The sequence below is a fragment of the Terrapene carolina genome, unplaced genomic scaffold (assembly GCF_002925995.2).
Source record: "Terrapene carolina triunguis isolate 2854851 unplaced genomic scaffold, T_m_triunguis-2.0 Scaffold146, whole genome shotgun sequence".
In the NCBI taxonomy this organism is placed as follows: Eukaryota; Metazoa; Chordata; order Testudines; family Emydidae; genus Terrapene; species Terrapene triunguis.
This window is the reverse complement of record NW_020664497.1, coordinates 255,015-282,965: the sequence shown is the minus strand read 5'-3', so window position 1 is coordinate 282,965 and position 27,951 is coordinate 255,015. Positions and strand designations below refer to the sequence as shown.

At 41.3% G+C, this 27,951-nt stretch overlaps 1 protein-coding gene across 1 annotated transcript; it reads right to left on the bottom strand.

Annotated features, from left to right (window-relative positions):
• Positions 1-14: 14 nt before the first annotated feature.
• Positions 15-27,951, bottom strand: SNCG (synuclein gamma). The gene is made up of 5 exons (XM_024209402.2): positions 27,645-27,951; positions 21,602-21,643; positions 20,317-20,444; positions 1,038-1,124; positions 15-447 (listed from the first exon to the last, which is right to left on the bottom strand). Exons 1-5 carry the CDS (start codon positions 27,763-27,765, stop codon positions 427-429), a joined length of 399 nt encoding a protein of 132 aa, XP_024065170.1. The 5' UTR covers positions 27,766-27,951; the 3' UTR covers positions 15-426.

The window sequence follows — 27,951 nt, the reverse complement described above, 5'->3', positions numbered from 1 at the left end:
AAGACAAAGCAAAAAGTAGTTCAAACACTTTTATTTTGTAGTTTAAAAAAAAATCATTTTCATCATACCTAGGGATTCCAAGTGCTGATGCAAATGGAGATAAGACATTGACCAGTGATTTTAACCACAATATGTCATTTGCTAACAAACCAGACAGTCAGAACACTCAAAGATGGGAAGGTAAAAAGCCACAAAGGAGATAGAGATGCTTAGAGAGAGACAGACGGTAGTGAACAGTTTCCATATACGTAGAATCAAGAGTCTGACATACATATATTGTATGATACGTTAGCGAGGCATGTGAAAGGCTATAGCGCTGAAAGTAGTTAACCTATGGGAAGGATGATTTCCCTACTATGGTGTCTACTAACATTTCAGTGTGTACTCCTGGAATTCTCACGTTCACACTAGTAGTCCTGAAATTGATTAAATGGCTTCAATTTCACGCTGCAAGAGAAGCAAGACAAGAAAATGGAGTAATATTTCAAACAGAATGTATATAACAGGAAAACATAGATTACCAAGGTTGATCCTCACATTAAAAGTAGGCCATAAGAAGATAGGAACTATAGGTGATACAGAAGGTTAGTGAGTTATCCTTTCCCCTTTGAGAATCATACATATTCCTATTCTAGCTCAAGTTCCTAGTAAAATTTAGTTTGGTGATTCTTAGCCTAATCTCCATTTAAGTTTGTCATAAAACCACTGAATCCTGCAGCATTGAGTCAGAGAGACCCAGGACTAGAGCATAGGTCCTTTGTGCAGCAGCATTGAGGTGCACTGATAGAATGGTGGGTGTGGGGAAGATCCATAAATAGAACTCCTACGGTGGTGCAGGTAAGGTTAAAGGTGCATTAGGAGACCTTTCTAAGGAGGCTTGCACATCTCTTGCTTACCTATGCTTAGCTAAAGACTACGTTAGTCTTTCATTTTCATGAGAACAAAAAGGTACATAAAATGTACATATGCTAGATCATGAGAAAAACCCTGGACCAGCTAAGGATTCTAGGGTTAGCTGGTTTGAGTCTGGACTTTACCTCTCCAATGGCTTTTATGGCTTCTGCTGGGGTCTCTTCTTCTGCAGCAGCTGGTTCTGTAGGGTGCTCTGGGTGAGATAACTCATCCTGCAGGATATACACAATACATTTACCCTTGTTGCAGCATGGTGTATTGGCCACTTAATTTTAAAGAGGCTACTCAAACAGACTTTGCAAAATGGAGTCAAATATTTCATATGTGGAGAAAATAATAGGTTTTCCCTATGACATATACAGCTCTGATTCAGTTTTCTGTATTTGCACCTCGAAGTGTATAAAGTCTGTGCCTGCTGGGGAGCAGGGCTGTGAAAGGATTTGAACTGGAAGTTCTTACAGAATCAGACACACCCACTTTCTCCTTCTTGGAGACTTTGTCCTTTTTTGTTAAGTAGTTTTCTTTAATCTAAAATGGAACATTGGCTCTTTGAACATGGGAAACATAGCAGGTACAGATGAATTTCATTTTCACTTGCAGGAAAGGAGATTCTACATTGATTTTCCCCAGATTATCTACCTCACACTAGCCACTCATTCCATAGGGAGGATAATGTTCATCTGATAGCTCCCAAAATGCTCAAGTGGCTTCATATGAAGAAATTCACATCTCTGTATCTGTTTGACAAAAGATTAAATATTATCAATTCTTATTTTGCTGCCAGAATCCATTTCAAAGTTGGTGCAAGGCTCCATTGAGGAAATGGAAAATCAAGCTATATTTGTTATGAGGCTCACTCCTCCTTTATGCTCATCCTTTTAGTGGGTAGCATTCTCCCTGCAGTGTGTGAGTAGCACCTATTTATGGAGGTGGGAAGTAAAGGAATATGTCAAACACTGAACCCTGCAGGTTCCTCAACTCACTTGGCACCTATGTTTCTGCCTCTGAGCACACACACGTCTCCTTCACTCTAGGCTGCTGGACACTACACCCAGAGCAGTTCACAAACCAGGGAAAGATAAGCATTCCTCTGCCTAAGTTACATGCAGGACTCAATTCAGTAGGCATGATTGGATCAAGCCCCTCAAGCAAGTTCACATAAAATGGCCAGGTGCAGAGAGAAAGCAGGAACTCCCTTGTAACTTTTAGCTCAGTGTCTAGGTACTCACCTGGGATGTGGGAGACTCCCAGTTCAAGTCCCCCCTCCTCCTGAGCAGGAGGAGGGGTTTGAACAGGGTTCTCCCACCTCTCAAGTGAGTGCTCTAATCATTGGGCTATAGGATAGTCTGATGTGGGGCTCCCCTCAGTCTCTCCTGCTGAAGCTTGTACTTGCACTCTGGATAAATCATTAAAGTCACTGGAGCAGGGGGATTGGATCCCAGTCTCCTATGTCCCAGGTGAGTGTTCTAACCACCAGGCTACAGAGTCATTCTAATGCTTATGTGATCTCTCTTTCCCTCTCTGTCTCTCATTCGTACACACACCAGCGAGAGAGAGAGAGAGAGAAAGAGAGAGAGGGACTTAGCAACAGGTATGTTATTTAAAAAAAAAGACACACACCTCCAAAATAAGACACTCTACTTCACACACTTCTCCCTCTGGGGAGAGGATAAGGAACAAACAACCTGTGACAGTTGAGGAGTCACATTGCTAATAGATTTCCTTATGATCAAGGAATTGGCACTGTTACGCGTCTCTCCCAATCAAAAGAGGACAATTAAAAAAACCCTATAAATTTATGTGCTGGATCTTTAGCGCTGTAAAATGGCTCAGTTCAACTGACTTTTATGGAACTACAGCAGTTTACATTAGCTGAGGATCTTGTGACGGTGCCCCCCATAAGTCTTTATGGAAATATGCTTATGAATATATATGACATAACTGGAATATGTTCTGTGCTACATATGCCATGTAACATATCTCTGTAAAGGTTATGACCTACTGAATCTATTAATCTTATTTGTATGCACATATCATTTTTGTACTCAAAGTTATGAATATTGGCCGTGTACTGGCTTGATTTCTAAATAACCTTAGTAGAGCATTTGGTCAGTTCCTGGAGAAAGGAATTCGCAAAGTTAAGTGCCCAATCAGGAAGCACTTAAGGAACAATGCATCTTGGAATGCTCCATTCCACATAAAAAGTCTTCCTGGAGACATTCAAGACACCATGTGGGCAATGGCTTCTGCCTGTAAAAACTGAGTGTCATGCATGGACATGTGACTTGCCCAGGTGACTCCAGAACTCCATCTTGGAGCTGGACTTTGCATAGGAGAGAGGAGGGGGTCTCCACCCACAAGAGAAAGTCTATTTAAGCCCGTGGGAGACCCCTCCATTTTGCCTTCGGCTGGCTAAAGAGAGAACCTCTCCACCCTCAAAGATACCTGAAAGAAACTGGAACAAAGGACAATACCTACAGGGGGTGTGAGTGATTGCTGGACCCAGAGTAGCAGGAGACTAGTCTGTAAAAGGAAGTTTACTGGAACTGGTGAGGTGTTATTTGTATTAAGTTTCTTAGACATAGACTTGAGTGTTCTATTTTATTTTACTTAGTAATTCACTTTGTTCTGTCTGTTACTACTTGGAACCTCTTAAATCCTACTTTCTGTATTTAATAAAATCACTTTTACTTATTAATTAACCCAGAGTATGTATTAATACCTGGGGGGGAGGGCAAACAGCTGTGCATCTCTCTCTATCAGTGTTATAGAGGGTGAACAATTTATGAGTTTACCCTATATAAGCTTTATACAGGGTAAAACAGGTTTATTTAGGTTTAGACCCATTGGGAGTTGGGCATCTGAGTGTTATAGATAAGAACACTTCTGTAAGCTGCTTTCAGTTAAGTCTGCAGCTCTGGGGCAAGTAATTCAGACCCTGGGTCTGTGTTGGAGCAGACTGGCGTGTCTGGCTCAGCAAGACAGGGTGCTGGGGTCCTGAGCTGGCAGGGAAAGCAGGAGCAGAGGTAGTCTTGGCACATCAAGTGGCAGCTCCCAAGGGGGGTTCTGTGATCTAACCCATCACAGATCTGACCCTCAGTATTTGTAAAGTGTCAGATAGAGGCCAAACTTATGATCCCAACCCTGCAATTGGATGCACACAGGCAGATCTGATTGCAGGACTGGGATCTGTGTTTGTAAAGCAATTGGCATGTGTTTGGCACCATATAAAAAATAAACAGCAGTACATTTAATAACTGAACAATGTACAAAAAGTATAAATAGCCTGAAACTGTATTTTCAAAGTGTTTCATGCTATTTTAAAACTGTTTAGGACCAGTATTTTCTTTTCTTTCTTGCCTATTTTTTAGTTGTATCATGTGCCTTGCTTAATTCATACAGATTGTTACTTTCTTTTTGTTACACAAAATCAGTTGCAATAGGTTCAGCAGTAGTCCGGGCTCCCCATGTGTGGCCTTAATGGGTTAATAGAATCCATGCTGATTTGTGGAGGTGAAATAATGGCTCTGGAGACAGCCTGGGAGTTAAACCTAGTGCCTAGTATCAGAGAAACAAACAGAGGCCATTTGTGTGAGTGTGTGAACATGCAGAAAGGGCAACTTACTGCAGTCAGAAACCTCTCTTGTAGGGGACTCAGGCTGTCTGCTCTTCTCACAAAGAGGGTTGTAGCTTTTTTGACTCTGTCTACAAATAGAGTTTAAAAAAAAAAAAAAAAAAGGACTTCCTGCCTTGGGGTCATTCGCAGGAAACAGTGTCTGAGTGTAAAAAGTGGATGTAAGAATCCATATTCATCTATTTTACTGGTTACTGGTCCTCTAAAATGTGCTTTTAGCTAAGATTCCATTAAAGAAGAATGTAACTGCCTCATCAATCTGTTTTTAGAAGGGACAGGAAACAAGTGTCTTGAGAATTTTTCTAAAACAACGTGGCAGGAACCAACACAATTACAGGATGAAGAAGTGTCAGGTTGTGTTAAGGTTTTCACCTCACCATCATTTTCCCACTTACTTCCCTCCAGTTTGCCTGTCCAGGATAGAGACTATTGGAGGAGACAGGGCTGCAGTCTGCATTTGTTGGCTGGGAGTTAAGGCTGCTAGCTGATAAACCTAATTTAAGGCTCTTTTTAAAGTCGGCAATGTGATCTACAGATGTCTGCATACAGAGCAAAGAGCTAGCAACTGGTGGGTACCAATCCCAGCTGTACCACACACTTGCTGTGTGACACTGGGCAAGATGTGTAGGGTAAAATCCTGCCTCTATTAAAGTCAATGAGAATTTTGCCATTGATTTCAATGCAGCCAGGATTCCACATGTGTTAAATGGGGATAATAATATATCCCTACTACACAAAAGTGTTACAATGATTAATTAGCTAATGTTTGTACAGCACATTATATCTTAAATGCAAAGCAGAGGGGGGTTTTAATGTACTTTAAATGGTCATATACATTGTACTTATATGCAACTTTCATCTAAGGATTTCAAAGCCCTTTAAAAATATTAACAAAATAAATCTCATTCCTGTGACATAAGAAATGGGGAAATTGAGGCACACAGACTTGTGCGAGGTCAGAGAGCAAGTCTGTGGCTGACCTGGGAAAAGAACCAAGTTCTCCCAATGCTTAGTCCTCAGCTTTTTGGCCATAAGACTGTCCTTTCCCTCATACAATATGGGCTTTATATATACGTTTTACTGTTATATTCTCTCTCAAGAGAGTGAGAGAGGATCTCCCAGAGAACAGGGCTAACTGAATGAAGGCTTTACAGCTCTAGATTGGTTCCAATATCCTCAATAGGCCTTTCACCTCTACATCTCTGGCTCCCTGACAATGCAGCTCCAATGGAGTCAAGATGCAGAGATTTTCCCTGCTGGCTCTGGGGCCTCTCAAAAAGAGGGATTCCACCCCATGGAGGAGACACCACAGAAAAGTTAATGAAACCTCTGTGTCTTTTAGGCATATTCCCCATGGGATGTTTAAAGGGAGAATGTACATCTCTTGCCTCTTGCAGACCTGGCCTAGGGGCATACAAAAAATGTTGAAATGATTAATTTCCTGTTGTCAATATCATTTACATTTCATTGTGACTGGTAAAGTGACAGATTTTCTCATGCATTACCAGGAGGTTTTTCCATTAATTGAATCATCAATTTGGCTCAACTGGCAAATAATAAAGTCCAAAGATTTTCTCTTTATGTTTCCCTGTTTCTCAAGAGAAGTTAAAAAATGCTTACATTCATTTTTAATGGAGGTTGTCTCTTCCATTTTAAAATTTGACATTTTTATACGTGGCATTTATTTTACAGGTGAATTTAATGTTATTTATTTTGTGTTTAGAATTTTATGTATCAGAGTTCTTTGTAGTAGTGCTTGTGCCATAGAGTGGTGGGATCTGTGCTGGACTACAGGTTATAAGTAAAGTAATAAAGACACAAAAGGTTTATGCTACCTTTTAATGGCTTTGATTGGTAGATGGAACACTTGCTGGCTTTTGAATCAAAGCTCTTTAGTCAATTAACTTCAGCTAGGGAGTTTTTTTAACTCCCTGGACACTATAGCTGGTGTAATTCAGGGGACATGGATTTTCAGATAGTACCTACTGAATATTCTTAAAATCTCAGAGTTTACATTCAGGCATTAGGGGCATACCCATGTCATTTTGATATTCGTATGTCAAATGTCCTTTGGACAGCAAAAGGGGCTAAAGTCTCTATTGTATGATTCAGATACAATAAGAATTTCCTGCTGTCTTTATGGTTCATTTCACTATGGGCCCAATCCTGAGAGGTGCTGAGCATTTGAAATCCCTCTGAAATGGAACTGTTCCTGAGAAAGTGACTAAGTCTTAAAATTGATACCTTTATTTTAAGTTACCATTTAAACATCTCTTTTCTGACATCAAAATTTGCCCTAAATTCTCCTCTGGCTAGAGATCACTCATATAAAATGGAATTTGTTGGAATTGGAGAAAATTTGGGTTTTTAATGCAAAACTAGTTAAAAATTTTTAAATGGTGACACTATCCCCTCCATAATACCAGACACCTTCCTGAGCCTTAATAATAATTGATGATACATTGCTTTCTGTAGCTGGAGAGGCAGCAAATTCAGTGGAAAGCAGGATTGTTTTGTTTTGTTTTTGTTTAAAGCTGTGAACCTGAAGAGGTACATTGGTGACCTGGTCTGCTGCAAGTTTAATAAATAATAAGGGTACACCAACTTGCAGGAGGTATGGAGAGACTCAGCCCACTATGGAGTTAATGTCTTCTTCTGAAGCATAGGTGATACTTCTTGGAGATAACTCCAAACCACTCTCCTGGAAGAGAATGGCTCCTCTCATGATTTTAGAGGTTAGATATGTTGATAAATTCTGCAGACTTATTCAGTTGGAATGATTCAGGCTCAATGCATCCTAAATGATGCAGACATTTCTGACTAAAAGAGCAATCAGCGCCAGAAATGGGCAGAAAACACCTGCATAGAGCGCACAGATTACAGTGCATGGTTTTTCTAGCTTTTAATATGCAATTTACTTTTATAGGGCCAAATCTTGATGTGCTTACTCAGTTTTCACTCACTCCACAGCCAGACAAACTCCCATTGGCTTCAATGGGACTGCTCTTATGAATAAGGACTGCCAAATGGGTTCCTATGATGCAATCTTTTCTCATGTGATTTTTCAGCATATTACCATTTAACATGCAAAATTAAAGTTTCACCAGAAACACTCTCTCAGCCACATTGCACATCCTGTACACCTTATGCTGTTTATGATATGATAGACATTAAATGTCTGGTTTAATAAATTAATAAGAAAGAGATATAGAAAATATTACATATGTGCAATCTCTCCCAGTTAAAGCTTATTTTACTTTTAGTATGATCTTAATTCTCCAGGCTATATTGAGAAATAGCATGAGATAAGTCCTTAGACTATCATCAAGCATATATACAAAGGCGAAGCATTCTAGTTGTGTATTCAGTCTAATTGTGATGTACTTAAATTCCATATCCTGCCCCCATAATACGCCCTTGATGCAAAGAGCAGTTCCACCACATCAGAGGCCTTTTATAGATTCTTATAAGCTTTTATGATGGTTGAATTTCACCCTAACTGAATACACTTAACAAACAGATATTTGGTCAAATTCTGCTCTTAATTCTCCCAGTGCAACCCCATTAATGACAATGAGAGTTATTTTGGAGAGCAGATTTTGGCCCATTTTTGTGAAGTATTTCTGATTCTCCTCTCTATTCATTTTCAAAATGTGTAATCTTTAAGAAAGGAAATGCCTAATGTATCAGTAGATTACAGATGTGTTAGATCAAACAGATAAAATAATTATGGGATCCAACATTAAGTTAAATGCACAGAGTGGTTGCAAATAATTGAAAATTACCAGAATAATTTGTGAAATGACATAAAAGAGGAACAAGACCATTTTAAAATCACAGAGCCATGAACTGACAACTAGACCATATTACACCTGACAAGAAAAATGGATGAAAGGGGGAGGGGAGAACAACAGTAGTGAAATATTAGCTACTGGGAAATTCTTCCAACCCCTGAGGGACATTTAACAAGAACGTATGTGTGTGCGAATGCTTGCTTGCTTTTGATCACATGTGAGTGTCTGCAATGCAGCAAGCTTTGTGCAGAGTCATGCAGATGAAAAGTTCATCCCTGCTGTCAGACAAGGATACTAGTGGAGGTCAACTTTCTAAAAAAACACTGAAATCCACCCAAGGAAGCGATGAGGAATGTACAATATTGATAGGCCTCATTCACAAAACCTTTGCATTAAACATGACCTGCACACCAAAAATAATGCCTTTTTTTTTTACTTTGTATTTAGAAAAGCTCCTGAATAATACAGAAAAGAAAGAGATGTATTGACCCTTACCTAGTGGGGACTAAGTAAAGGAGAGCAGAGAAATGAAAAAGACCGACATGGCGATATCAATGATAACTGAGGATATTCAGCAACACCCAGGAGGTGCTCAGTAACTCTACTTGGGTCCAAAGCTATTTCAGTCACATTTTCTTCTGTGGGGTACGGAGTGTCCTCAGCACCCATTGAGGACCCTGGAAATATAAGTAGCTCATCACCTTTGTTTGTTAGTAGCTATCAAGTTAATGAGACAGCTCAGAGGAGCAGGAGCTACAAACTGCTAAAGGTCAAATGCTATGCTTAGCTGCACCTAGGGTGACCAGATGTCCCGATTTTATAGGGACAATCCTGATATTTGGGGCTTTGTCTTATATAGGCACCTATTACCCCCCACCCCGTCCCGATTTTTCACATTTGCTGTCTGGTCACCCTAGCTGCACCCATTGAACCCCATTGACTGCATGGGTGTAGCCAGGAGCAGAATTTAGCCTTACGTATTCAAAGTTCTCTACCAGATGTTAGTTGTGTATCTCCCATTGAAGCTACTTGGCAGCACATAGTTTAAATGCCAACACACGCTCCCTGGGGTTGATAACAATGCTAATAGACCTTACTCAGGAACAATATGTCCCACAGAGAGAGATCTGAACTGACAGAGAAATACTTCCCAAATTCAATAGCACTGTAGAACATTCATCACATGAGAAGAAACAATATGTGACAGATGTTAGTCATGTTGCTTAATGAGCTACCAGAATGTGCTTGGACACTACAGTGATGAGCACTGTATAAAAGCCTACACAGAATAGAACCAAGCCAAACCCTGGAATTACACAATTTCTTGCCCAGAACATCACTGAATAGGAGCCTTGCATAGACTCCAGCATGCTAAAGGTAGATGAGCAGGGTTTATTCATAACATTAATCGCTTTCTCCTTTTTAAACAGCACAGATTACAGAACTATGTGTTCTATATATTGGTATTTGGATGGTCTTGGTCTTTCCTTTAATATGCTGTCAGACAAGCGCTATTTAATAATGCAAGGCATGTCAGAGCTAAATACGTGTCTCATTTACTTGTGCCAATCCCACTGAAGTCAGGAGGGTTATGTGGATGTAATGGACAACAGAATCAGGATTTTAGCATCGATTGTAAGAATTAAAAGGGGGAGGGAAGGAATGGAGCAAGACTGCCCAGACCAAGTCCCTCAAACTTCAGGGGTTTAGGTGCTCATTGACACTTTCAGGATTGAAGGAGCATCAAGCAGTCCAACACTGATATGCTATTTGTTTATTCTTAGTATCTCTCCAGCATATTTTTCAATACATTGCAGCTCACATTGTTGCTGTTGGTAACATCTATTTCACACATTAGTTACTCTGCTAATAAAGAGGTTTCTTCTGAACTTCTCTACTGCTGGCTCCTTTTTGTTTCACTTATGCCTCCCTGTTTTCTGTCTTTCTACCTACAGTATTTCTGTGGTACCTATCACCCACATTATTTGAAGCAAGTTACTCTCCTGAATAGTTTACTGGCTCCTTCATTCACTGTGTCTTGATAGAGTTTCTACTCCCCAGTCATGTCCTCTCTTGATCAACTGTCTGTTTTCTTTCATTTAAAATGAACTGACATTGATGGAAGATGCCAGAAAGACAGCCCTGGAGACTTAGTCCTCTAATAACCAGAGAACTGGAAGCTTCCTCACAGTAGCCTGCCAGTGTGCCTCTGCTTTGACCTAGAGAGACCACCACTAGGGTGAGAGGATAGTTGATGCACAAAGGGGCAGGTTCATCCCTATTGACAAAGGGAAATGCAATTCCTCTCTCCCCAATCCAGCTGCCCTTCCCCATGCTGGAGTGAATCTGATCCCACCTGCTCAAATGATTTCCTAGTTCTTTCCTTTGTACCTGTGTTCCAAGATCTCTGCACACACAGCTAGTGGCTGCTATTCTTCTCCTTTGTTGACCATCTCCCTCAGGGTGTGGAATATCAAGTTTGTGTGTTATACAAAAGCTTAGATTCACATAATGTTGTATTGGCTGTTAGGCCAGGAAATCCAGAAACTATGGGCTAGATCCACAAAGAGATGTATGTGTTGTAATGCCTAACTCTTAGTGTCCTGCTGCCTAGAGGAATCCACAGCACTGAGTTAGTTGCCCGGGTTTTCTATACAAGGCATGGTTACAGTTATGCACCTAAGAATCAGGTTTACAAAAGCTGGCAAACTGAGAGTATGTCTACACAGCAGCTGGGAGGTTTGATTCCCTGCTCAGGTAGACATACATGAGCTAGCTATGATCAAGCCAGTGCTCTAAAAATAGCAGTGTGGCTGCGGTGGCATGAGCAGTGGCTTGGACTAGTTGCCGGAGTATGTACCTAGGACCTCAGATGGGATTGTACTTGGGCAGGTAGTCCGAGCTGCTGCCTGTACCACTACCACCACACTGCTATTTTTAGCACACTAGCTTGATCACAGTTAGTGCGTTTGTCACCCCAAGCACACTCACTTGAGAATCCTGGGTCCCACTCTCCCTGCTCAGTGAATATTTTTTTTCATATTGTATACAAAGTGGAATAGTTTCAACAGAGACTGGGAGAGACCCACCCCAGAGTATCCTATAAACTAGTGATTAGAGCTGGTGAGGGGAGGTGGGAGACATAGTTTTAAGTCCCTCCTCCAAATCAGGCAGTGGGGATTTGAACCAGGTCTCTCACATCCCAAAAGAGTGCTCTAATTGCTTGTCTGTTACATAGAAGGGGGAGGCAGCACCACCACCTCCTCCTCTTCCTCAGCTGTCTTTTATGGGGGTTAGCTGTGCTCTGAACACACCCACCAGACAGGGCCAGTCAGGGAATGCCTAGTTTGAGAATCCCGCTGGGGCTTAGGTGTGAGCTGGGTGCCTTGCTGCTTGGTGGCATCAGGATTTAGGCAGTGGGAAGGTGCACACCAGCAGAAATTTAAGTATGTAGGGGACTTTAGGCACCTATAGGGTTAGGTGGTAGCTGATGAGTGTGGGTTTTGAGGATTTCAGTGGCACATAAATATTGGACTTAGGCATCTAAGTCCCTTAGTGGATCTAGCCCTAAATGTCTGACAAGATTAGAACAATTTTGTCCAGTCTCACTAGGTTTTAATTCCATTTGATTATAACTCATTAATTCGTCTGAGTCTAGTTTGAGTAACTATTGACTCAGTTGACTGCAGCTCGCTAAGGAGTGGGAACAAAGAAAGCTACCAAGTTATCAAAGAACTCCCAAATATTAGGTTCCATAGGGCTAGAGTATAGCAGTATGGTTGCTCTTTGCTTTCACATTGTGAAAGCATTTTGCCTAATGAACAATTTTTCCTTCCTGCAGGGAGTTTTTCTGTTCTTCCACATGATTCAAGGGCTGGAATCAACTAAAGCTTCCACATTGTATCTGAGAACAGAAGCTTTCTTGTTTAAACCTGTCTTAATCAATGCATAAATTGGGTCACACGGCCCTCATTAACAGATGCTTAGTTGTTGTCAAAATTGGCATAAATTGGAAAACAAGGGGAAGATTTTCTTGTCTCTTTTATGGGTCAAATATCTCTTGAGCGTGGACTCAGAATGGGTCTGAATTAACCCTGCCCTCTAGTGTTGACAAATAAGTACTGTCCCAGTTAAGATGTGCACATACTGTCTCTTTCTTGGGTTGGCTTAATTATATGTTTAAGAGACGCATGAAGTAGAAGATGATCTGCAAGAATTGTTTATAGCTGTTTTCCTAGTTCTACAACAGAGATCTGGCTTTCAAAGAGGCTGAAAGCCATAATGAGGTGTAAATAGTTGTATAACAGTAACACTCCTACATTTGTTTAGACCAAAGTGCCTTCCACCACCACCTAGACACCAGGTGGTCTCACCAGAATGTGTCCCAATTTGCTTCCACTAGAGTCCATGGGAATTTACATTTGGACTTAGTGGGAGTAGGCGCAGGCGCAGTGTTTTTAATAAACAGGGCTTTGGAGCGGAGCCTGGAGCTGGAGCGCGGAGCAGCTCCAGAGCAGTGGAGCTGCAGGTTTTTGCCTGGAGCTGGAGCAGAGCCGGAGCACAGCTCCAAAGCTCTGGTTTTTATAAGAAATATTCCTCCATCTTGGAAAGTTGTTCGAGTCAAAAAGGATAGATCCAAAAAGTAGGGAAGCAAATCTTAAAGGTGTTTTGATATATTATCATACTACATTTAATCTTAAAATAAACAGCAATCCTCTCTTCACTATCAACTAATCGAATTATTTCTCCCACATTTCAACTAGAGAAAGGGAGACAACAGGGCTGGCCCCTCCTTTTTAATGTCTCAAATCACTGTCAATGTACATATGTCAACACTCAGCCATTGAAGGTGTGACTATAAACAGGAAAATACAAAATCAATTTATATGCTAATGACATTTTTGTACTATTGAAGAATCTATCCTCATCAATCCCATCATTACTGAATGTCATTGATATTTTTGGAAATATTGCTGGTTTTTGCATTAACTGGAATAAATCACAAGCAATAGATCTATCCAAAAGACCAGATTCTTCTCAGTTTCATCATTTTCCATTTCAAATGTGTCAGGAAATAACTTATGTAGGTGTTAAAATTTGTCCTAATCTTCCCAAAATTGTTTCTATAAATATGGACTATACATTAAAAGAAATTTCCAAGGCTGTAGAGAGGTGGCATCTCTTCCCTCTAGCCTTTCTGGGGAGAACAGATATAGCCAAAATGAGTATCTGCCCAAGCTTGACTTATATCATTAGCCTGTTGCCTTTCAAGGTATCTCACTTGCTTTTTGCTCAAATAAATAGGCTTATCATAACAAGCAAGGCTGTTTTTTATTCCGTACAAATAGGATATTTAAATATATATATATATATGAAATAAAAAAAAAGCCTCGCTTGTCACACAAAACCCTTAAAAAAATCCTGGGTAACTAGAGGCATGGGGTTGTCAGATTTGTTCAATAGAACCTCAGAACACCGGAGTTACAAGCTGACCAGTCAACCACACACCTCATTTGGAACTGGAAGCAAATACAGTACAGTGCTACTGTAAACTACTAAAAAATAAAGGGAAAGCAGCATTTTTCTTCTGCATAATAAAGTTTCAAAGCTGACTAAGTCTATGTTCAATTGTAAACTTTTGAAAGAACAACTATAATATTTTGTTCAGAGTTACGAACAACTTCCATTGTTGAGGTGTTCGTAATTCTGAGGTTCTACTGTATCTATATTATCTAGCATTCCAAATGCGCCCTATTGTAAGGTGGTTCCCCTCCAGTAGCTCTGTATGCACACTGGCCTAGTTTGAGATTGAAAAAAGCGTAACAATGCCCTCTCTTCTTTTATATACCTTGAGAGGCTATACACACCCTTAAGGAAAAATCCAGTCTTTGCATCTGCCAGGGAATCCTGCAATGTGATAAAATGATTACAACATCCAGTCATACTAATTCTTTTCTTGTACTACTGCAGGATAACCTATGCCTCAGGATCAAGGCCAACCCCATGCTTAAGACAATTTGGATAGAAAAAAGATTAATAAAATTGAAGATATAATACAAGATGGCAGACTGGCCTCCTTCCATTATATATGTAACAAATATCAGCTACCACTGTCTCACAGTTCCTTCTTTCAGTGGCTATGCTCAAGGATTCATGCAAGGATAGAGGACAGTTGGTCTGTTTCAACTCTTTCATCTCTAGAAGAACACATTAAGAAATATGGAAACAAAAGTCACTTTGTAGGAATTACTTATATGTGGCTTAATGCTTTGCATTACCCTTTCAATTTCAGTCTCAAAGAAAAATGGGAAAAAGCCTTACTGTCCCAGTAGAAACCTGGGAGGATATCTGGCTTAATGTGAAAGATACTTCACGTTCTTTATCCTTGTGATTCTTCCAGAAGAAGATATTAAACAGGCACCTTTCATGCAGCCTTTATACCTGGCAAAAAATGGATGTGATCTTGGGCTGCTACCTTGACATGGTGGAGAAGCTTGCATATACTTAAGACCCTAAGAGGGTAGGGTCAGTCCTATGGCAGTAAGGTCGAAGGCGAGGTACCAGGCAGCCCAGCACAACACAACCCAGTATAAGACCTCAACGGCCAAACAGGCGGATGAAGCAGGATCACCTCTCAACATCTGTGAAGGTGGACGAAGGCCATAACGGAGGAGAAACCCCTGGTCATCTTGCACCTCATTGCAACCGGACACAGGTGCCTCTTCTGCCAAGATTTGTGTGGCTGCTGGTGCGCATCAGCTCCCCCACATTGAACTACTCACACTCAGGCTTCTTTCACAGGAAGAACTTTTCCCCCACCCCTTCCCATAAAAGTCCTGCAGTGATGGGCGAGTGGCGATGAGGGTAGGAGAAGTGATCACCAGGAGTCCCTAGTCACAGACCAACACGCAGGCAGTGACCGCAAGATGGTCATCATGTGCCCCTGGACTGGGATAGAGGGGCATTTTTGGTAGCAGTGGTCATGACTGAGCAGGCCTTTTTAGGAACCCCTCTGCTCACCCTATACGGGGAAGAGACTAGAAAAGATGCCCCAAACATAGGCTATCTTACCATACCTGACTGGATAACCGTGTCCAGAGCAATCACTCACAATGCGGTCGAAAAACAGAAATGTTTCTTGCAACTTGGAATGTCTGTACCTTACTAGACAAATCAAAAAGTGAAAGACCCAAAATGCAGAACAGGAATTGTTGCCTGAGAACTCTCGAGGTACAACATTGACATCGCTGCTCTCAGTGAAACAAGACGTGCAGATGAAGGCCTCTTGAGGAAAGAGGGCGGCAGTTACACTTTCTTCTGGGAAGGAAAACCAACAAGCAACAGGCGAATACATGCTGTTGGCTTTGCAATCAAAAACTTTCTAGTCAACCACCTGACTGAGCTCCCTGTTGGCATCAACGAGTGCCTTATGACCCTCCGCATCCAACTGGTCAATAAGTCATTTGCCACTAACATCAGTGCATATGCACCAACTCTTGACGCTGAAGAACAGAAAGAATACTTCTACACTGACCTTGATAAAATTTGTGTCATCCATTCCAAAAACAGATAAGATAATCCTTTTTAGGGATTTTAACGTAAGAGTTGGCTGAGATTCTAACATATGGAGTAGCACCATTGAGAAGGAAGGAGTGGGCAAGACCAGTTCCAGTGGCATCCTTCTACTCAAAAATGTGCAGAGCACGACCGTGTGATCATAAACACAGTCTTCAGACAAAGCAACAAATACAAAACAACTTGGCAACACCCCCACTCAAAACAGTGGCACCTCCTAGACTATGTCATTGTAAGAACACAGGATCTAAGAGATGTCCAAATCACCCGTGTCATGAGAGGAGCCAATGATTTCTGGACTGACCACCGCCTGGTGAGGTCAGTCATGTCCATCAGGATTGCACCAAAACATAGAAAGCAATCCAAATCACACAGATGGCAATACAACATCCAAAGACTTCAATCCTCAGTGCACCAAGAGAACTTCCAATCTCCTCAGTGAAAAACTGGCTATCTACACACCTGAAAATGACAGCACACGTGTCGAAGAAGACTGGGAAGTCCTAAAACAGACCATCCATGAGGTTTGCAAGGAATCCATTGGCCTTGCTACCCACCGCCATCAGGACTGGTTTGACAGCAACAACACTGAGATTACAGTCCTTTTGTACCAGAAGAGAAAAGGTTTCTGCGACTGGCAAAACCACTATCCAGTCAGAAGCATTAAAGCTGAAGTTCAAAGGAGGATCCAAGAAATCAAAAACAATGGTGGAAGGACAAAGCAAAAGAAATCCAAACATTCGCTGACAGACATGATATGCAAAGCTTTTTTTGTGAGACAAAGACCCTGTAAGGACCAAGCTCATGTGGCCGTACACCTCTGAGATCCAAAGATGGTAGTACCCTTCTTAAAGATACCGAATCCATCAAAGAGCGCTAGAAGGAGCACTACCAAAAGCTTCTAAATCAAGAATCAACTGTGACTGTCGATACCATCGACTCTATCCCTCAGCACCCAATCTAGGAAACTCTTGCCAACTCATCACCTGAGGAGGTCTGCAAAGCAATGAAACAAATGAACAATAAAGCACCAGGTCCTGATGGCATACCATCTGAAGTACTGAAAGTGGGGGGAGAAACACTGACTAACAAGCTTCACCTGCTGCTCTTCAAAATCTGGCGCACCGAAGAAATCCCTGCTGACTTACCTAATGCTAACATCATCACCATTTTCAAAAAGGGAGACAGGGCCATCTGTGGCAACTATCGAGGCATTGCCCTCCTCTCCAATGCTGGGAAAATTCTTGCTAAAATCTTACTGAATCACCTGCTCTCTCTTGCAGAGGAAGTACTTCCAGAGTCCCGGTGTGGCTTCAGACCATCATGAGGCACAATGGACAAGATTTTCACAGCCAGGCAGATCCAGGAAAAATGTCAACACCAGGAGCTTATATGGCCTTTATCGATCTGACCAAAGCCTTCGACTCTGTCAATTATGAGGCTCTGTGGAAAATCATGTCAAAGTTTAGCTGCCCAAGCAAATTTGTCACCATTTTAAGAACCTTCCATGACCAGATGACTGCCTCCATCTTGTGCAGTGGCTCTATCCCTGAGCAACTTTGTCATCCGAACTGGCATAAAACAAGGTTGTGTACTGGCACCCCCCCCTTTTCTCCATTTTCTTAGTAGCTACGAAAACATTAACCCAAGACCGTCTACTACAAGGCATTGGCATCCAATATCGGATTGACGGCAACCTCTTCAACCTTTCTCGTCTCCATGCCAGAACTAAAGTAATATCGACAACAATAACCGAACTCCAGTACGCAGATGATTTTGCTGTAGTTGCACACTCAAAGGAGGATCTTCAAACAGCCCTTAATTGCTTCTCTGACGCTTTTAAAAGCCTATGGCTAGCACTGAACATCGGCAAAACAAAAGTTCTCCACCAACCAGTCCCCGGTCAATCATCAGACCCAGCAAGAAAGATCTATATTGATAAAGAAGAACTGGAAAATGTAGAATACTTTGCCTATCTTGGCAGCCATCTCTCACAGAGGGCAGACACAGATGTCGAGATTCAGCACAGAATGCACTATGCCAGCCTGGCCTTTGGCAGACCATCTCACCGGGTGTTCAACAACCACTACATCAGAACACATACTAGACTTTTAGTTTATAAAGTGGTGGTAACCCCAACCCTCCTCTATGGCTGAGAGACTACAGAAACACCTGAAAAACTTGGAACGCCAGCACCAGCACTTTCTTCAGAAGATCCTCAACCTAAAGTGGGAGGATCATCGCACTAATGTCAGTGTACTCACAGAGGCCAACATTTTCAGTGTTGAGGCCCTGATTATCCAGCACCAGCGGAGGTGGAGCGGGCACTGTGTGCGCATGCCTGATATACGCTTTCCAAAACAACAGCAGTATGTCCAGCTCACCAAAGGAGAAAGGAAACGGGGAGGCCAAAAGAAACGCTTTAAAGACACCCTCAAGATAAACATCAAGAGATGTGGCATCAACACTGCACTCTGGGAGACAGCAGCACAGGATAGGGATAACTGGCAAAGACTTGTCAGAGAGGGAACGTCTAATTTTAAGAAAATCACCTTGCCCTGGTCGCAGAAAAAGCCAGAAAAGAAAGGATAGATGACTGTCACGCAGCAATTGCGGCCCAATCCTGTCTTCCAACACCACCTGCAATGTCTGCCAATGAGCCTGTGGCTCAAGAATCGGATTCCTCATTCACCAAAGGACCCATGAAAAATAAAACCTGTGAAAGATCATCCTCAATCTCGAGGGATTGCTGACAATTCAATGCTCTCAAAAACTTGTAAGTGTTGCTATTTTTCCTTCTCCAAGCTTGTGTATTTTAGGGGTGAGTTGATATTAACAGTTAACATTGAGACATGGATTGCAATAACTTTTAGTGGCCAAAAGAGTTATTTTGAGAAAATGGAAATCTGCAGTTCCTTCCTCATACACAGTCTGGCTTAGTGAGCTCTGTACTACCGCATTCATGGAAAAAACATCTCTGTCTAATAGAAATGCTTGGAAAAAATATGAGGATGTCTGCTCATACATGAAACTACTGTATACATTTTTGCAGCTTAGTATATATTAGTCCCCGATCCTCGTAAGTTATGTTCTCACTTATTTAGTCACTTTAATAACTAATGCCCTGCATGACCCCTACAGGTTCAGGTTTTTTCTTTCTTTGTTTTTGTTTTTTTCCCAAGTTTTACAAATAATGAATGTTGAATTTTGTTATTTATGTGGTATTTCTATCTTGTGCATGTATTTACATACGTTTTGTTTCATTATGTCTTTATATTTTATATAAAACAATGAAAATAAAGTTTTAAAAAATAAACTTCAATACCAGGAAAGGATCTGAACCAAAGCCTTAGGTCCAAGGATGCCTCCTCCAAATTCTGTAGAAGCTTGAGATATGGGTCCAGATCTGGGTATAAATATTGTAGCTAATTCTTATCTCTATAGCTGGCTAAGCCATAACTCTAGATCTGAACACCCACAACCTTTGGGGTGGTTCAGATTTTAATCTGAACGCGGTGACTTTATGCAATCTTTAATCAATATACAACAAACTTTAGGGCCTTGGATGATTCTAAAACCTGTAGTAGTTCGAAGCAGGGCTGGCTCCAGGGTTTTTACCGCCCCAAGCGGCGCACAAAAAAAAAAAAAAAAAAAAGCCGCGATCGCGATCTGCGGCGGCAATTCGGCGGGAGGTCCTTCGTTCCGAGCCGGAGTGAGGGACCGTCCGCCAAATTGCCGCGGAATAGGTGGACGTGCTGCCCCTCTCCGAAGTGGCCGTCCCAAGCACCTGCTTGGCAAGCTGGTGCCTGGAGCCGGCCCTGGTTCGGAGTATCGTGAACATTTTGTTCCAAGGCCTGTACTTTTTACAAATATAAACTGACTCATTCTCAAAACACCCTTGTGACACTGGAAAATATTATTATTAGGTCTACTTTAAAAAAGGGGGAAATTAATGCAGAGAGCTTGTCTGGTTTGCATTAAGCCATAACGGGAACAGATATCACAACTTGGGTTAAAACTCAGGAATTCCTGGCTCCCAATCCTGTGATCAGAACTTTAGTCCTCAGCTTTCTCTCTAAAGAAATATAGATAGTTTTATGGGAAAATAGATACTTTACGCTGGAGGGTGATATGGCTAAGTATTGATCACCTGAGTCTCTAGGCATATAGATGAAGATATTTCAGAAGTGACTAATGACTTTGGCTGCCTAGTATATAAGGGCTCTGAGCAATGCGCAGATGAACAATGTGCCTGTACTAACCTGTATTACATAGCAAAATATGAGGAGGTATTAACTCATTATACCTCTATTAAAATCATCACATTAAACAGGTGTTTGAGGAAGTATAATGCAAAACAAGCCTCTTATTTCCTGTAGGTCTCTGAAAAAACGAACATACCTTTTTTACAATCCCAGTAGTGGTTACAATGTTCTCTGCTCCTTCTACAGTCTGTCTTGCCACTGTGTTCACGCTGGCCACAACAGCTTCACCCACCACATTGGCCTGCTCTTTGGTTTTCTCAGTAACTAAAGGTTCAAGAAAAAGTAGAGTCAGTGAATGAAGTTCAAAATCAGTCTTTGTTTAACTGGATAACATCATAATTGACAGTCTACAGAGCTAGCTTGGATCAGTGAAATGGATGGGGCCAACGGTTGCAGCAGGGTAACACAGCAATATTTTGCCCCGTGCTATCTGTTATTTGGACTTTCTGTATGCAGGCTACATGCTAACAGTTTAATTTTACAGTGCATTGAGGCTAATTCTCACACATGCCGCTTACCTCAAGAATAGGTGGGTATTGCAACCTGGCAACCTTTAGAGAAGGGGCAGATGGCAAAACAAACCTACACCAAGAAGCAGTAGCACAAAAAAAGTCATCTTGCCCATTGTAGACTGCCAAACTGGACTGCCCTTCTGTAACCCCCTTTCCATCTAGCTAAACCCTCCCTATAAGCCCCTTCTAGATGATTAATAGAGCTGGCTGGAGAAAAGAAATTCTGTTTCACAGAAGATTTCAATATTTAAAAATTTGGTTTTGTTCCAAATTAGAATGAAAACCAAAAATTTCAAAATTTGCAGTGAAAGCAAGAGTGCAGTCCATCTGGTCAGCAGCTATGGAGCCAGGGACCCTGGATGCAGTGGGGTCATAAACTCTAAGACAGCCTGCCAGGCAGGCTGCCAAGGAGTTGGGTGGGTGAGCTGGGAGAAAACCAAGCAGGTTTCCAAATTAATGTTGTCAAAAATCAAACTGTCTTCACAGAATGTTTTGATTTCAATGATTCTGCAAAGTCTGTTGAAAAAATGTTTTGTCATAATTTTTCTGACTAGATCTACTGATTAAACCCCTTTGGCCTGCTTCCAGCACTGAAAAGTGCCACAACCTACAACATTGCCCAATGACAAGCATCCTTGGCCCATCCAGCAGCAGAACACTCATACTCTCCGACACGCTGAGCCGAATATCGAAGCCTCCATGATGCCTTTCCTGTGTTACTTTGTTTAGGATTCCCAGCATGCAGTGCATTTCTATCACCAAAGAATCATTCTGGGAACCATGGTACTTTGGCTTCTAAAGCGTAAAAGAAAACTCCTCTTGCTTTATATCATTAGAAATTATATTCTTATCCATATTTACAACAGTGCGCTATCAATTTACACAAATCTGTAGGGACTGTGCTCTTACCTGAACTCACGCTGTGCACAACCCCTTCCTTGGTTTTGGTACCTGTGAAAGGAAACATAGGCTCCATCAACATCATCCCCTATGGGAAGACCTCTCTGGTTTCTGCATGCAGACCACATGAGTTCTGATAGGGTTTGGTCCTAATTTTACAGTGCATTGGGTCCTTGAGTAGTTCTCAATAAGGGCCAAATCCTACTCTCACTGAAGTCCAAGGGAGCTTTTCTGTTGGGAGTTGGATAGCTCCAGTTAGTTTTACTGGCATGTGTATTATTTGGAGGTGCCTAGACAATTACCCTTCACCTTTTACACCCTTAAGTAATATCTTTAAAATGAAAAACTGGTTGATTTAACAGTGCAGTTAAGCCCATGTTAGATTAACCAATTATGTAAAAGAAACTAAAAGAGAACTTACCATAAAGAAACGCCAAAAGTCTGCTTTTTTCACGCTTTCAAACACTGAGCTACTTTTCCTGTCTCTTCCCCTACTTCCCAGCAGGAGGTCCAGGCTCAGCACTTGTTAAGTCTCTGATTTCATACAGTCAGTGGAAGTTTTTAATATGTAAGGAGTACAGGATTGGGCTCAGAGAGAGACAGGCTGCCAGTCACTGTCATGGTGATCAGGACAGCACAGATATTTCTAAAAAATATAGTTATTTATTTTCATAGTAAAGAATATATAACGTATTTAGCACCCCAATGCTGTGAGGTATTGAAGTCAATGGGAGTTGAGGGGACTGGCCCCTAAGGAACAACAAAAAATCATTGCGGTTTTCCTTTAAGCCTGAATCTACTTGCTCAACAGACCTCATTGTATCTGCGTACTGCAGCATGCACAGTACGTCAGATCACTTACAGTATGTTTAAACTGCAGCTTGGAGCGTGCCTCTTAGCCCAGGTATGCAAACGCGCTACCTCTGTACAAGTTAGTGCATTAAAAATAGTAGCGTGGCCATTGTAGGGTGACCAGATGTCCCGATTTTATAGGGACAGTCCCGATTTTTTGTGTCTTTTTCTTATATAAGCTCCTATTAACCCCCCACCCCCGTCCTGATTTTTCACATTTGCTGTCTGGTCGCCCTAGGCCGTTGCAGCATGGGCAGTGGCACTAGCTAGCCCCCTGTGTAGAAGCCTGCCCAGCCCCCTGGTTATGAGTTTGAGGTGCGAGCCCAGTCTGCCGTCTATGCAGCAATGTCCAGACTGCTATTTTTAGTGCACTAGCTTGAGCAGAGCTAGCATGTGTCTGCCTGCCTGGGCTGGGAAGCACGCTCCCAGCTGCAGGGTAGACATCCCCTAGTGCCGAGGTTTTCAACCTTTTTTCATTTGCAGACTCCTAAAAAATTTCAACTGAAGGTGCAGACCCCTTTGGAAATCTTAGACATAGCCTGCGGACCCTCAGGGGTCTGCGGACCACGGGTAGAAAACCACTGCCCTAGTGGTTGGAAGCCTCTGCAATAACTAGATTCAGTTTCACGTTAAAAACCATCCCTACGGTAACTCCATTGACTTTAAAAACCGTTTTTCATTGTTTCCATCTTATTAAAAATCATTTAAATCCACAAATCTTCTCTTTACTTTTTCATACTCGTGTCATAAAAATGGACAGTTTTTATGGTCCAGTTACAAAACACTGTAAATAGTGATGCAGAAGCACCCAGGCTGTTAGCTACAGCAGCACTGATTCAATAATTATGTGTGGATGGGGTGGGGAAAATTAATTGCGGACCATGCCCAGCACTCATTACAAGCCTAGAAGGAAGGCAGAACAAGTGTACTACTGTGATAACAACTAACCCAGCCCAGTTCTGTCCCGTCTAATTGATATTTGTAATGTATTGTTAAACATAACACAGCTCTGTGTAGCTCAAAAGCTTGTCTCACCAATAGAAGTTGGTCTAATATAAGATATTACCTCACCCACCTTGTCTCTCTAATATCCTGGGACTGACACGGTTAAAGCACTACATACATACAAACATAACAGGTCATTTTTTTTAATGTTTGTTAAGGTCATCTAGACTCGAATATAAGGAAGGTGCCCTACTAATTCACAACCTAACATTCTACTTCACCCTCAAATGACTGTACAGTCATGTAGAGGAGAATACATTTTTGTATTAACCGTACTATGCATGATATATCAGTATTTGAAAACCAGAGAATATTGCACTGTGGTTGTAATACTCTCTATAATCATGTAACAGCAAACAGCAGTGAGCAGAACAGGTCTGCATTGCATAAATGCCCACAATAATAAATGAGGTCCTAGTATGTGCCCAGTGCACCAACTTCTATTCTAATATAATCTTGCTTTAATGTTCATTATTCCTACAGGTACCCAATGCATCAGGCTGTACCATTCCAAAAGAGCACTGCTTAATGTTTATTTATTCTACAATTCACCAGTCACAGCCATTCAAACATAGCTCTGCTTTAATGCTTATAAAAATGTAACTTCTTAAATATCCAAAAATCAAGGAAATCAGCTGTTTTAATTAGCTGAATTCATATATTTGTTATCTTTGCATTACTTCAGTGAACACACAAACCAAAACAAGAATTGTAATGAGTTACTCTTATCTCAGTCATTACATTTGTTTTTTGCCAGGACTCTACTCACAAATAGCTATGATTTTTTTTTCTTTTTTCTAATGGAAAATAACTCCTAAGAAGAGGGAACCTGGCAAAACAAAAATATCTGAATGCAATTAAAGACTGAAGCAGAAGCAACAGCAGCAAAAAGCCCCTGGCGCTGCAGCTTGTCAGGTTCTTTTCTTTTTAAATGCACTAAGGACCACACCCAATGACTCAGACTTCAGCTCTCATAATGCACTCTATGAAATCTAATCTTCCGGCCCATACCCTTGCCAGCAAGCGACATCTGTTGAACTGATAAGCATTCAGTTGAAGCTGTCAAGTTGCACTGTTACTTTTTAACCTTTGCTTGTAGCTTGTGTGCATAGTTACAGGTTCATACCTTCCCTGCCCCTGCTACAAAAAGGAAGAAGAAATGTATATGATATAGAAAATTTACCATTGGGAAATGACACACCAATAAGAAGTTTTGTATTTTAAATAGGTTTACTATAGTGATAGGGAAGCATTGTGCACTAAGAACAGGCATGCATTCAGATAGGAATAACACATGACAGGGTGTGTACAGCTCCTGTACCAGGTATTAGATCTGGTCTTTTCATCTGTAAAGGTCAATGCCTTGGGTGTTTTGTGACTGATGCATGAGGCCAGATGTTTTGGGCATGCCAGAACTGCATTCTTTATTGAGAGCTACTGGATTGGATTATCTAGTATTTCTAGTATGTATTTGATACTGAATATAACTTTGTGATTATGATTGTGATCTTTCTATATTGCTTGTACTCCTGTGTGGCGTACAACTCAATATTGCATCAGATTCTCTGCTAGTGTAAATTGATATAGTTCCATTGGAGTTTATACCTATTTACACCAACTAAGAATTTGGCCCAGTGTTGCTGCTGGTCATGCAGTAACTACAGGAATCCACAGCAGCCATTATGTTCTCAATGACAGCAGTAGCATGGACAGGAGAACTTGTTTTGATTGAGTGAGGGAATTTGAAAAGAAACCCAGTGCCATAACCAAAGTACCATGAGATCTTTCTTTCCCACCTGGGTAACCACATCCATAGGCAGAGAGGACCCTATTTGAATGACTGACTGTCATGGCAGCATCTCTTACCAATGCAGCCCCCACAGCCTCAAACTGCATTGCAGTGTTAGCACAAGATAGTGGAACCCCCACCCCCAGGCATTGACATGGGTTGTGAATTGAAACTTTCTGGCCCAGAGATCAGAGTGAAGATACCAGCAGAACTATGAGCACCCTATAGGCTTCAGGAAGCTGTATGCTGCAGTAGATGTCACAGAACTAGCCATTTTATCTCAAGCTGCAGTGACTCATCAATATTGGTACTGATGTCTGGTCAACTGGAATCCTCAGGAGGACTCAGAGATCCCATCAGTGCAGTGAAATGCTGGCTTTCGATTCATTAGCAGAGTTATGTAAGAAGTTGACTCAAAACAAGACATCCACCCCGCCCACTACTATCCTTTTTCTGACATCCAGAAAAGACTTTCACAGCTCTGAGTGGTTCCAACTACACAGCAGATTCAGATTTCAAATTCCGTCATGCAGTGTCTTAACAGCAACCTAACTGTAGTAGGTTGTAAAGAGGGAAAGAGTGCTGAAAGAGCATTTTAATTTAATTGGGCATTTTGATTAGCCTTTCATGGGCATATAGCTAGGGAGCTTAGCACAGCAAACAGGTTCTGGCCACTGCAATGATAATGGATGGTACACACACACATAACTGGCATCTATCTCTTTTGCTCATTTAAACCAAATTCTGAGAGAGCTTAATTATCTGGATTTTAGCATCCCCATTCTGTGAAATCCTGGACTAAGGACTAAGCATGCTCTAGCATGCAGTATGCACTCACCACCATGTAGGATCAGGCCCTTAATGAGCAAAGCATCACACAATGCATTATAAAAAAGATGGAGAGTATTTTATAATGCATTGTGTGATGCTCTGCTGACTAAAATGTTTAAATGCCTGATGTAGTTAAAAAAGTATCCATGCTCTTCAAAGTCAGTGTCTAACGGACTCTTCATTCAGCTATTTAGGTTTAAAAGAAGGCTTTCAAAAAGTTTTTGAAATGGTTAAATACATAAGATCATGGAAGAACATTCTGCATTTTGTCTCATGACTGTGCAAAAATGAAAAGCAAATCAAAGGGCTGGGAAGATATTTGGGGAAATATTTATAAAAATGCTAAATATTCTGGTCTGATCTTGCTCTGATCACCTAGGAAGAAGGAACTGGGTACAATAGCAATCCCCACATTTGACAGCTGGTTGTCATGTTGTATTTATCATTTTTATTTACTTATTTTAGAGATGCTGTAATCAAACTTTTGATTGTGGTTCAGCTTCAGATTAAAATGTGAATTGGTTATATATTGCAAGATAATGGCAGGATTAGCTGTAATACATCAGTAATTGTCTAAATCTGGGGATGAAGATTTGCTATGAATGGGGTTTCTGATTCCACTGAATTTTGAAAGTGCAGATCTGTAACTACAGTAAGGTTTTTAAAGTGGTGATACTCTGTGTATAAGGCAGTGTTAATGGAATCAAGAGCCTTTTCTATTTAAAAATCACAGCTTACTCACAGCCAGCACATACAATAGCAATCCTCCCTTCTGAGAATAACAGGGGATAAGAATGTAAGACTACAAACACAGTGTACATCAACCCAGTGGTTTTGTCCACCAGTATCATACATGCACCTCCATCATACAGCGCAGATACCAGGTTTCAAGGGCAGCTTTGAAATGATTACTGTAGGGTTTATGGAAATGGAGAGCATTCATTAGATAATAGATGTTTCCAGGAAGGGCACAACTTGTGTCATGATCCAGCACCTAGCCATTGGACAATACTGATAACTGTCTCTTTGCAAAGCAAGTAAAGGATTTTTGCATGGAGAATGTAAAGGGTTATAGAGCATGAGGAGGAGGATCTCAGAATAAAATGACATGAGGGTGGGAAAAATAGGTGATTCCTACTAGCCTAACTTAATAAGCAGAATCACTGTGTATGCCCTTAATAACCTCAGTCACTGCACCTTTGGAGGCGAAGGAGAGATTGCTAGTAGTCAAATGTAAAGAGGGAATAATAATTGTAATATGTACCTTCCATCAGAAGATCTCAAAGTGCTTTCTGAACATTGCATTAATTCATATGTAGCAATCCTGCCTCCCTCCCCCACCCTGGGAAGTAGGTAAGTATCAATATCTCTGTTTTACAGATGGGGAAACTGAGGCATGGAAGGTTTTGACACCCCAAGATTACAAGTGAGACTGTGGCAGAGGTGGGGATGGGATGCAGATCTCCTGCCTTTCAGTCCCATGTTTTAACCACTATCCACTACTTCATGCTTTCTGGAAGATAATTTGTGTCACATTTCATGCTCAATTGTGTATTAAAAATAGTTGTCTCTTACCTACATACATCACACCCTCTTTGGTCTTCTCTGCAGCCTCAGTCACTCCCTGTTTGGTCTTTTCTGCTGCAGCCACCACACCTTCTTTAGCCATGGAGAAACCTTTCTTAAAGACATCCATTCTTGATTGCTTGCTTTGGTACTAGCTGCAGGATCTGATTCAAGGATGATGGTGAAAAGCACCTCAATGTACACTGACTGCACTATGCAATCTTACCCTTCTGTGGCTGTTCAGTGTCTCTCTGCGTCTTAGTCTCTTGCTATCTTTTGCTCTTATTCCTCTGCTGGATGAAGGCAGTGTGGTGAA

Excerpts from the sequence above, each read along its gene's own strand:
- SNCG (XM_024209402.2), bottom strand. The coding sequence starts at position 27,765 with ATGGATGTCTTTAAGAAAGGTTTCTCCATGGCTAAAGAAGGTGTGGTG. Across the intron at positions 20,445-21,601 it reads TGTGCACAGCGTGAGTTCAG|TTACTGAGAAAACCAAAGAG; the intron begins GTAAGAGCACAG and ends TTGAACCTTTAG. Across the intron at positions 448-1,037 it reads CCATAAAAGCCATTGGAGAG|CGTGAAATTGAAGCCATTTA; the intron begins GTAAAGTCCAGA and ends CTTCTCTTGCAG.